This window comes from Protopterus annectens, chromosome 3.part0, assembly GCF_019279795.1.
Source record: "Protopterus annectens isolate FY-2018-M chromosome 3.part0, PAN1.0, whole genome shotgun sequence".
NCBI lineage: Eukaryota > Metazoa > Chordata > Ceratodontiformes > Protopteridae > Protopterus > Protopterus annectens.
In genome coordinates, this window is record NC_056731.1 from 1,420,227,464 (window position 1) to 1,420,240,027 (window position 12,564).

General features: G+C 41.4%; 1 protein-coding gene across 1 annotated transcript in view; it reads right to left on the reverse strand.

Annotated features, from left to right (window-relative positions):
* Window positions 1-12,564, reverse strand: part of LOC122796759 (syndecan binding protein) — a 925,087-nt gene that overhangs the window by 155,764 nt on the left and 756,759 nt on the right. The window contains exon 8 of the mRNA XM_044065488.1: window positions 9,681-9,772. Within this exon, the coding sequence (XP_043921423.1) occupies window positions 9,681-9,772 (92 nt within the window). The remainder of the gene's footprint in view (window positions 1-9,680; window positions 9,773-12,564) is intronic.

Consider the following 12,564-nt stretch of genomic DNA (forward strand, 5'->3'; position numbering starts at 1 on the left):
GATTCATAACCCAGAGGCTCCCTTCACTCTGGAATAAAATCCCAGTCCAGGTTAGGCAGAGTCCCTCATTGACTCTCTTCAAGAGGAATTTTGATGAGTGGATGGGAGATCGTAGGTTTACCCCGGGTATCACTTCTGTGTCACTGTTAGACAGAGGCACAGTATACTAACCTCGAAAAAGGGCATAGCAAAATTAATTTAATATGGGTGGCGAAAGCCAAACATACTCTGGCTGGGCTTGTAAATGCCCTAGGGCAGATAGCCTAGTATGAACCTATGAACCTATGAGAGACGTCTGTTCCACAGATGGGGGAGTCTCTGGGGCACAACTCTATCCCACCAACAAGTTCTATTAATGTCACAGACCAGGTTTAGGCCTTGCATGCGGGTTGCCCGAGTGGATTTTGATATGCACCAACTCCATCAAGGCTGGGTCTGAGATGGCCTTGTATGCCAGACACAGGTCACCTCTGAGCAGTCTGTATGAGACTGAGTACAGGGACAGGGCTTTTAGTCTATCTGTATAGGACAGGTGTTTGAGACCCTGGATTTTCCTGGTCAGGAACCTCTGTGGTCTCTCCAGCTGCTGCATGTGCGTGGCAAGGTACATGCTGAAGGGGGCATTATACTCTATAATGGATTTGATAAGGGAGGCGTACAGGGATGTTATGACCTCCTTGTTTCTGGATGAAATATCATTACTTATGAGGTGGGCCATGTAGAAAGCCTTCCATTCAACAGAGGCAATGTGGTGGTCAAAAGTCAGGGTGCTATCAACCTGGGTGTCCAAGTCCCTCACGACTGCTTGCATGCTTAGTACATTGTTATTAATGTGATAATTAGCGGGGACGCCATTTTCCCCAAAGGGGATAATGATGCATTTCTTGGCATTTAGTTTGAGGCCATGCTTCTGTAACCAATCATTAGTTTGTGTAAAGCCCTCTTGGAGGATGTTTACATCACTAGGGGAATTTAAGACCGCGCCCAACCTGCAGTCATCTACAAAATTGGTCAGCCACAGACTACTGGTTTTGACTTGCACCTCAGAAATGTATATCCCAAACAGTAGAGGCCCCAAGACCGGTCCTTGGGGTACACCGCTTGTTATGGGTCTCCTACTAGAGATGGCTTTCCCCTATTCTGACTGAGTGGGTTCTATCAGTAAGCCAGTTAGCTACCCATCTGGTAAAATACGGGCTAATGCTTAGCTGGCAGAGTTGATCTATTATCCCTGAGTTGGGAATAGTGTCAAAGGTTTTGACTAGGTCAAGGTAGGTGTGCACTGTCTTCCACTTGTCAACGGCTTTTGTGACTTGTTTCGAAGAAGTTGACCAAGTTTAATAGGCATGATCTCCCTTTAAAAAAAATAAATTGTGTGGGGTCAAGCATTTGGAGGTTGCCAATGCCCTTGTTTATAAGGTCCATGATAATGCGTTTCATGGCCTTGCAGATCAGGCTAGTTAGGCTGATGGGCTTATAATTGCCTGGGTCAGTGGACGCTCCACCTCTGTATAGAGGGATGACGGTGGCTGTCCTCCATTCAGCTGGAGCAAGGCCAGTGCTCAAGCTGTGGATGAACAGGGTGTCTAATGGAGCTGAGAGCTCATGCCTGAGTTCATGTAGGATGCAGCCAGGGATGTTGTTGGGACCCATGGAGACTGTATCTTTTGCCTTTGAGAGGGCATTAAAGACCTGCTCCCTGGTGATGAGGCGAGGGGGGGCAGGTGCTGCAGATGGTCTGGTTTACTGATGGGGGGGGGCGGGGGGGTGAGGTTTTCACTGAACCTGTCAGCAAGCTGCTATATCTATGAAGTTTTCACTGAACCTGTCAGCAGGCTGGCTATATCTATGACACTTGTGTATGTGGTGTTCTTGACCACCAGTTCAGAGCAGATTTGGGTGTTACCTTTGAGATTGCGGATGTATGTGAAGAACCTTCTGATTGTCCTTAGTGGATGCAGCAAATTTGGACTCGAAGTTAGCCTTTGAGGATTTCACCAGTGACCTTATTTGCTTGTTCAGTCAAAGGAGAGATTGCTTCCAACTCGGCACCTGCCCCTCCTTGGTCTTGGACAGCAATTTTTTTCCTTTTATTATACAATCTGTTTATTGCTGCTGTCCACCAGACAGGTTTACTCTTCCTTGAGGAAGATAATTTGGTCCTGTCAGGTATTGTTGAGTCCATACAGCTATGTAGGTTCTCATATAGTTTTTTGTTGCAGGCTTGGACATTAGTGCTAGTTCCAACTGAAGGGATGGTGGCTGTGAAGCTGCTTATACCTGCAATCAGGAGATTGTAGTCAGCTTTGGAAAAGTTTTTTTGTTTGACCGTGATGGGTGGGTGTCAGGGGAGATGGTGACTTTGAAAGTGGTCGCTTTATGGTCAGAGCTTACCAAGGAGGATGAACACTGTAGGGGTGCTTCAGCGGCTACTCAAGTTAGTTAGTACCAGGTTCAGGATATTTTCACCTCGCTTGGGGGATGTCGACCAGCTGATCCAATGCACTGTCATTGACGAAGACAAGGAATCTCTGGGCATTCATGTTTGGGTTAGAATAGGTCTTCCACTCTATGGTTGGGTAGTTAAAGTCACCCAGGATCAGGGTAGAGGGTTGAATCTTGATGGATTCAACTACGTCCAGATAGGTGGAGTGGGCATCTTGAGTCATGGTTGGGGGTCTGTAGCTAGCTATGATTTGAATACGTGTTTTGTCAACAGTTAACTGCACTTGGAGTGTCTCCTGTGCGTCATACTGTTTGACCAGCCTGGAGGTGTGTATGTCTTTGATAAATATTGAAACTTCACTTCCTTGCTTTGTAGCCCTCTGTTTGGGGTCTGAAAGTATTGTAGGATGAGTAACCTGGTAAGGCTGGGGTGCTCTCTGCAGCTTTCAGCCAGGTTTCAGTGACTGCACAAATGTCAGCATCCTCCAGGGTGAAGAATGCTTGCAATGAGTGCAGTTTCACGCTAAGACTTCTAGCGTTTAGCAGCATGACCTTTAAATTTAAATCATTAAACACTGAACACTCAAAAGAATGAACACAAAAAACGCAATATTTTAAGATCGGAACTCAAAATGTAAGAAGTCTGCTAGCTGTATTTACCAGCTCTCAGATTACACAGCAGCACGGAAAGAGCAAGTTCCCAGATCTTGCTGTACAGCAATCTCATATGCAGAGCAGCTGAGGGAAAAAAGAATGTATGACATTTTGAGTACTAGCTCTTACAGAGTGCAGCCATATATAAATATACATGGATATAGTATTCTATATCAAATGGATGAAATATCGATGGCATAACGTCAACAGTTACTGCCTGTGATTTGAGATTAGCCTAGGAGTACGCAAAATAAAAAGAAAGTGTTTTTCCATCCCCCCCTGTATCGCAAACCCTCTGTTAATTATCACAATCACAAGGGAAAGGGTATATTCCCCTACCCAGGGACTGTCAATCTCGCATAGGTCAATCACCTGTTTATCAACCAAACAGATGTTTATTTTTGAGCGTTTCACTCAAAAGTACTAAACCTAAATAAATATATACAGGACACCACCTGCTGCTGTTTTAAGAGATTAAGCACAAGAAGGAATATAACATCCAGCATTATGTCATATAAATATATGAAAAACAACCAACAGAAACTTGAATCAAAGTTGTTTTTGGGCAGAAGATGCCATGCAAAAAGGGTAGGCCAGGATAATTCTGGACAGCTGTGGAGACAGAATGGAAAGAGATAAAAAACAAAAATGGCCACTGGAGAAATTTTACAAGTCACTCAGATAAACACAACTTACTGGCAGATTTAGCAGAAGCTACTAATTCTGAAGAGAATTCAACTACTTAACGCCTACATGTGTTCAAAATAATTAAGCTATCTCATTACATAATAAAACACTTCAGAAATCTGTCTAAAGCCATGGACTCTGATCTGAAGCAACAGATGGCTGTTCGACGGCAGGGGTTTGAACACTCATGGATCCAATACTGAACTATTAAACAATCCTTGGTGAACCTTTGGAACTTCTTGTATCTTGCGTGCATCAACATTCAGGAAGCTACATGAACAAAATTATTCTTGATCAAATCCAAAAAGCATTCAAAATGTGAAGGTACAATAACTGGCGCACAAATCCCATTTAAAATACTTACTCTCTTTATAGAAGACGACATTTTTCTGCCTGTGCTACAAAATTCTATTGCATGCACATCTGCAATAAATAGAAATGTAGAGGAGGAGACTTAGAAAATGGAGCCAGCCCTGTCTACCTCCTGCTGTCAAGCAGCGAACAGCTGAAGCAAACTGTAACTGCTTCTTTGCGAATCTAGTGAAAGATGATTCATAGACAGGGTAGAATGCTGCAGTGTCAGTCTTGAAAAAAAAACTATTATACTCTGCATGCTTTGTCTTACGTTAAAAAACTGAAAAGAGGGTAATTAGTTTTGGTTTAACTGACATTTAATGAGAGAGACATCCCTTCCTTAACAGGGTTATCAATCGCAATCTTATTTTTTAGGCTCCTCTTGTCAGGGTGAAGACCATACCTCTCAACTTGAAGATTTTGAAAATAGGTAGAAAGACCATTGAAAACTATTTTCAACCAGATTAAAATCTCGATATCTAATTAGTACAACATTTAAATACCAAATAGCACATAACTCTTCCCTCTTCAAGTAGGAATGTTAGACATCAGAAACACATGCTTAAAAACAGAGCAACAAAATATTGGAAAAATATAAGCACATTATCCAAGTGATCTTGTAAAATCTGTAGATATTAATGAACTGCATTGAAAATTCTGCCACACAGTTTCATTAATTTTTGCTTTTGAAAAAGGGAGAAGTAAGAGGAGTGTCCTCTTTCTTTAAATTATTGGTGCCTCTAATGTGTTGGCATGTAGTGTGGTTTTGTGTACTAGATAGCTTCAAAAATCATGTGTGACAAGGGGATAATTCAGAAAAATTGCATGACGGGGTACATTAAGCATAAAAATAGGGATATATCTCCAAAAATATGTATACTGTGTGTAGTCATAAATCAGGCATGAAAACAGGTAAAGCTTCTCCAAAACAGGGACAGCTGAGAGATCTGGTACAGACATTTAGCGTTGGTGGATGCAGTGGCATCACTGGCTAACTGTACCTGAAATTAGACCACGTTCATGCAAATTATTTTGCCAATGCATTTCTGTAGTTCAGATTTCACAGATGACAAATACATGTGTACACACACACACATCCTGCATTTGATGCCTACAGACAAATCTACAAATTGTTTCCGTGGCTGAAAAATTACTGTACTGTCATTACCTTTAGTGACTTGGTTGAAGCACAACATGTTATAGCGCCATAAGTGTTAACAGGCTCAACCAGAACACTCACAGACATGGGAAGCAGAAACTTATAAACTTCCTCTCTATCGGAAGGATGGTGATAGTTGAATGAATGTTTCTGGAGAAGTCCCACATACTCACATCACCATCACAGAGATCAAAGCTCAGAGGACAGGCCAACTCCTACCCTAAGTCCACCGCAAACATGGATATCGCTATGCTTTTTTCCTCTAATGTATGACACAAGTTATCAATACAGGTTGATGTTACAAAAAAGGGTGGACATCAGTGGAATGTTCAACTTTGAGCAAGACCTTTTGCGAGTCCCACTGCCTTGGATATAGGCAGTGAATCCTCCCCATCCTGCAGCAATCATTGGATGACTTCTTCCTCTAGAAAGAACTTGAGCCTCACAAGGCCCTTCATGAACCAGCCTCTGAACTCCATTCCTTTTTCTCAGAAACACCTAAATGTGTATCTGGGAAAGGAGAAGCAACTGGTCATCTAGCTGTACAACCTCTAATCAAGAATGCCATAACTGCAGCATGGAAGCATCAGACTCTTTCATGTTGTCCCTGGCTTACCAGTGTCCATAACCAGACTCCTGTTTGACCCTGTCACTTCAGTACATGTTTCAGAAACATTTTGATTTGTGCCAAAAGGCTGAATACAACTTATTGAGACAGAAGAAGGAAGACTCTCTGCCACATTGGACTTAGGGCACCCAACTAAATGACTCACTGCCCAAATTCTAGTACCCCCAAAATGGATATTGGATCAAGCATTGGAAAAGTTTGCTAGTCTCCCCAAGTCTGGGTTCAGTTAAGACTTCCTAAAGCTTCCAGAATGGGCTACTACGTGCTTGTGCTGGAAGGCTTTGCTGAAACTGTCCTTTGATGAGAAGCTGTAAAACAACATTCCGAAGACCCAATCCACAGGGGAAGTGCTTTCTGATTAGGTCTTTCAAGACTTGGTGGATGAACTGTTGAGGAAAAGCCAGTTAGTCAACAATGTAGAGAACATTTATGATTACCTGCTATCAGCCCTTTTCTTTTACAAGGAAGTGCCAATACCAAACAAGGAAGCTGATGGAGAAGAAAGAGGTAACTGTGAACATATCTTCTGGGAGTATAATGAGTTGGCAGACTTTAAAGATTCCCTGCAGACTGCTCTGTGGGAGATGCTGAGTGAGCAAACTGGTGCAACTAAGCTATGATACAGAATTGGAATTGCCTAGACATAGTAAGGTCTTGCTGAGTCTAATTATGATGGCTGCCAAAAAAGCAATTACTAGAAAATGGAAATCAAAGTCTAAACCAGTGATGGTGAAACTATGACACGTGTGTCAAAGGTGACATGCCACGACATTCTGGGTGACACACCAGCATTTAGCAACACCTGAGTTACCAAAGAAAGTGCTTTTGCATTTGTGTGAAGTGCACTGAATTACTCTGTGCCAGGAGCCGCCAGTTCAACAAAACTGCTGCAGATGTAAGGACGTTATTAGCCTTAAAGACTATTTTGGTATACTTTCTCGATAGTCTGCAAAGGGCAGTGCTAACACTGTTCTCTCTTCGTGGTTACACTTCTGCAAAGGGCAAGTAGTCTGCATTTCTAGGAATTTGCTGTTTTACATTCCTCTCAACTGTCCTTCTTAATCCCTCCTAAAACTGGCAACGTTTTAAACTTAATAATGACAATAATTAGATTTTTATTATAATTTTATTTTAATTTTACTTCAGAAAATGTGTATTAATTCACATTCATTTTTTTTCTGTCAGTGTCTCAAATTAATAGTACTAGTAGTTTAAAAAAAACTGTCCATGTCTCTTATTTCTAGATTTGGCCCTGATTCTGTTGAGATTTATAGGTTCATAGGTTCATAGATTAGTACTAAGCTAACTGCCCTTGCGAGCCATTTTAAGCCTAGCCAGTTATCCCTTGTGAGACTCAAATCCTGCACCTTGCACTTGTAAGGCAAACACTTTAACAATTAGGCCACCTTCCCAACATCCCTGATATAGATCCCTGATGTATTGACAGCCATGCTGTTTTATTTACTTTTCTTTATTTATTTAATTTTTTTTTTTGAAGGGGGTGACACTCAAGCAGAGTCAAGTCAGGCATTTTCCGAATTTTGACACGATGAACCCAAAGGGTTCGCCATCACGGGTCTAAACCAGTTTCACTAGAATTAGTGAGGATAGTAACAGAGATAAAACAACTGAAATTGGGATCTTTACAAATGGGAAGGAGTCAAATTACACAGAAAAAAAATGGGAAGTGTGGGGTCAATACATGCAGAGGAGGAATGAGGTTTAAAAGAAGGCAGGAACTGAATGATACAGAGGAGGAACAAGGTTTAAAAGAAGTCAGAAATTGAATGAGCTATGCAATGGCTGAGTGACAATGACTGGATATACAAATGATGTATAATGTTTGCAGTTACAGTTGTGTCGGCATGGCTTGTAACGTATAATGTCTGCAAATGAGATTGTGTCGGTATGGTTTATTTTCATTTATATAAATGCAAGATTGCCTATGTCATACATGATAACTTTAATAAAGATATTTCTTATTTAAAAAATAAAAAAAAAATACCAAAAGAGGAAGAAGCCTCCTCATTGCCCAAAGATGATGCTGTACAAATTCTTGCCTGCTCTAGTTCTTGCTAGGCCATCCAAGAGAATGACTCCTCTAACCCTATCGCAGCGGCACATAATGCCCCACACTCAGAATAGTGGAGATGATTTTACTACTGTGTCTTCACCACTATGAAGGGTACAGATATAGTTTGTTTCACCTTTGACCTCAATGACTTCAATTAGCACATCTGGTACAACTAGTTTCAGACTGCAACTCACGAGCAATTCAGAGCCCTTTTAACACAGGATGCTAAAATCATGTCTGGATACGACTAGCACATTTTAGCATACAAGTCTCTGGGGTCTACACAGGAGATTCTGCTAGTTTTGTCTGGGTGGATTCCAATCTGAAGTGCTTCCATCTGGGCTTTATAAGTACCTTTAGCTCTGCAGAATATGGATCTTTGTGCGTTTTGAATAGACTGGCCCCTGTTAACCACATCAAAGAACTCTCTTGTAGCTATCCCAACACAGGGAACATCTGTGGTCCCAAGTTTCTTGCAGTGAACAAACTGGAAGAAGTCCTCTCTAATTCTGTATCAGAGAACTACCTTCTAGATGCAGGGCAGGATAAACTCATGTGTTATTTATTACTTGCAAAGATGGCCCAGGACGTTCTACATGCAACCTTGGCAAGGGAAAAAAACACTGACCAGGCTCAGACCTTAGAGGACATCTGGCTTGATGGCTATCATTACTTCCATGGTGCTGTTACTTGGCGGAGGATATGAATGTTGCAGTGCATAGTGAAATATCAGTGACTCTAGACCCTCCCATTAACTTATGGATCTTTTGGTGACAGACCCCTGTTAGGTCCTGGAGTGGCATGTAACTCCCGCCAACCTCTTGGGCCTCACTGTCTTGCAGCTATAGCAATCACAGGTTCTAATGATGGATTCTTCTCTGGGGAACTTGAAAGCGCATTAAGTTCACAGATCTTAATTCCCACCTGGGCACGAAGAATGGGGTGGGATCTACACTAAGCAACTGGAGTTCTTACCAGTCTTCCTTGTCCTGGGGGCTTTGTACACAAAATGTCTTTCAAAGCAAGGACTAATACGCTGTATATAAAATAAATAAGGGGAGAAAAGTATTGTTCCTATATGAAAAAAATATATTTCTGTAGTTCTGTCAATGAATGAAAAACTCCGCTTGGACTTCATGAACCATTTACTCAATTCTCACATAAGCATTTAATACACTTCAAGCAAGACAAAAGAAAAAAAAAGTGTGCTTTTGTTTAAAAACACTAAGTGCTGACTTTAGGAAAATGTATTTATACTGCAAACGAAACACAAACATATGTATACACATTTACAGTAATGAAATCTTTAAAAAGAGAATATTCATGCTTCTTTAACATAAGAGTAATAGTTGTTGAAAACTGTTCAGGTCCCCTTTACAATAAGCAAACAAACAAACAAAGACAGAGATACAATGTAATCCAAAGAAGGGGATTTGGGCAATCTGCTGCACGAGGGTGCCAGTGTGCATGTATCTCTACAGCCTTTATATTTTTCATTATAATGCAAAAAAAAAAAAACTTGACTAATATCAGATCAGTTTTGTTATTGCTGCAATAAAGGACATTTGATTTGCTGATGTAATAGCTCCAAACATCTAATTTTAAAATATCCCAGTGTACTGCTTTCTACTATTGACATATGACATTGCACTAAACTCTCAAATGATAATGAAACTTACTTTTTCATCATGTGCTCATAAAGAAAAGAGGGCATGATGGTTATGGTCACGACACTGCCAGCTGTTGATAGAATATCTGTGATCTGGGAATCCTGCAAAATGAGTGAAAAAAAAGTTATAAACTACTTTAGATAAAAATGCGACTCACAGCTAAATTAGTAATTTCACTGAATAAAGTGGCCATGAGGTACAAACTCAAAACAGCAGTATTATCAGCCTGAGCAGATGGCACAGTGGGGAATAAAACCCTGACTTTGGCCTAGGAAAACTGAATTAGCAGTTCAGGCACTTGATGCAAGCAGAGAGTATTAGCAATCCTATTCTGGTGGATGGAGAGCATGCCAAGTGTAACTGTCAATGTGCTCTAGTGGAGGCTGTAGTACAATCAAGAAGAGATCATCCAAGCAAGACATGTGGGAAGGATGGTCAGGTGGGTTGCTCTATGGGCTCAGTGCAGGCCCATCCTTAGGCCACACTTTACTGCCTACACAGATTGGCACACGATGTAAGCATGCTGGGTGCACTTGGGGCAAGAAAAAAGTTATGTATTCACCATTTTCATCTGTGTTGTTCATTTTCATTTTTCCTCAGGATATGGGTTCAGATCTGATCTTCAGATCCAACTCTGACACTGTTCTACAGTTCGTGGAAACCACAAACTCTCGAGCTCCTCCCTTACCCATAATGCTGTAGTCCCCCTCCTTCTCCAGATTGTGTTTGTAGCTCCCTACAGTAAAACATTGCAACATTTTGCATCGTACAGAAAATCATTTCCTGGAGCTCAAAAGAAAGGGAAAACTTAGTTCCTGAGACACTCTCCTGCTGTACCAAAAGTTGTCAAAAAAACATGGTAGGGGGCTAGAGGGAGGGGAGACGAGGAAGAAGAATGAAAATGGACAACATAGATGGAACATTATGGTAAGTACATAACTTCTTTATCAGATTTTGTCAATTTTCACTCATTCCTCAACATATGGGACATAGTCCCCAGCTACTTGAATCCCAGGTAGACTCTAAGGAAATATATTCCTGTGTACTGCAGAGCCAAAGGCTGTTCTTCCCCTCGAGACCAGATGCAATTTGTAATAAGTAATAAAGGTATGGGGGTTTGCCCAAGTTGCAGCTGCACAAATATCGTCCATGGAAGTTCTGGATAGGAAGGTTGATGAAGCTGCCATGTACCTGGTCGAATGCGACTTTAAGGGCTTAGGAAGGACCAAACCCAGCTTGTTACAGACAAAGTAAGTACAGTCAGTCACCCATCTTGACAAAGTTACTTTACGAGACTGGTTGACCCAATTTGATTTCTGAAAAGGATAAAAATAACCAGTTAGATATTCTAAATTTCTCAGATCTGTGTAGATACACGTAATTGTCTATGAACATCCAATAAGTGCAATGTGCATTCGCCTTTGTTAGAGAAATTTGGAAAGAATACTGAGAGAGTAATGGCTTGATTAATGTTAGATCCTGACATCACCTTAGTCAGGAAGGTAGGGCTGAATCTTAAAGATGCTCTATCCTTGTGAAAAGTTACATAAGGTGACTTAGAAGATTCTGACACTCTTCTGGCCGATGTTATGGAAATGAGAAACATAATTTTCCGAGTTAGATAGCATAACTCATTTTGCTGCAGGTTCAAAAGTTCTCCGAGTTAGGGCCTGTAACATTATAGTAAGATCCTAAGGTGGTGTGGGGTGGGGTCCTTGAAGGGGGCTTTAGTAAAAGGCTCCTTTTATAAAGGCTTTGCAAAAATGTGAAGATGCTAAGGTAAAATTTTCAACTCCAATATGAAAATTGGAAATAGCAACTAGCTGAACCTTAACTCTAGACAGAATAGCCCCCTCACTGCAAATGGAAATCAGGACCTCAAGTATCTTGCATACTGGTATTGAAAAAGGGTCCACGTCATGTAGTTGTGCCCAAAGAGCAAATCTTTTCCATTTGCTCAAGTAGATCTTCCTACTGGAAGCCTTGAGAGAAGATAAAAGGATATGGAGGACTGGGAATGAGAGAATTGGCTGTCTGGCTATCAATGGAATTGGATAAACCATGTGATTAATTTGAGGCCGTAAATGCTGAAATCCAAGGAGGGTAAACTAGAAGAGGCCAAAGGAAGGTGAAACAAATCTGTCAAGGCCAATAAGGAGCAATAAGGATGACTTTGCTCTTCAATCAAGAGGGTCCCATTCATGTTGTCGAACTTTTACGAGTTCGAACGTTATATGGTCGAAACCACATGTTCGAACTTGTCCGAACGTTGCAACGGAGATCTCCGTAAGGGAAGCTTTCCCTTTCATGCAATGTAGTGCGATCACGGAGTTGGTATATTTAAGCAGTGGGGGTGTGAGAGGTGCAGGGGGGCTTGCCCCCATGCTTACAACCTTCCGGTAAGTTTTTTTTTTTTTTTTTTTTATGTTGTCGAACCTTTAAAGTTTGAACATATGGTGTCGACTATATGGTGTTCGAACTTTTAAAAGTTCAACAACGTGATAGAGACCCCAATCAAAATGCTTTCTGTAGGAACTTGGGGGTTGGGGGATAACACAGAGGAGACATGGGGGCCAATCGTGAAGAAGAGCATCTCTCTGTGACTCCTCCGGTTGAGGGATTAGTGCAAAGAACCTGCTGCATTTGTTGCTCAGGGGAGATGCAAATAGGTCGCAGCATGGCTGGCCCCACTGGCAGAATATAATTTTCACCACTTCTGTGTTGAGAGACCACTCATGAGTTAATAATATGGACCTGCTCAACTTGTCTGCTATCAAGTTGAATTTCCCTGGTATATGTGTTGCTAAGAGCCAGTCACTACCAGTTCAGAGCATTGTCCTTTGGTCTCCCCACAACCCACAGGGTGTTTACCAAATGCATGGCAATGCTAGCA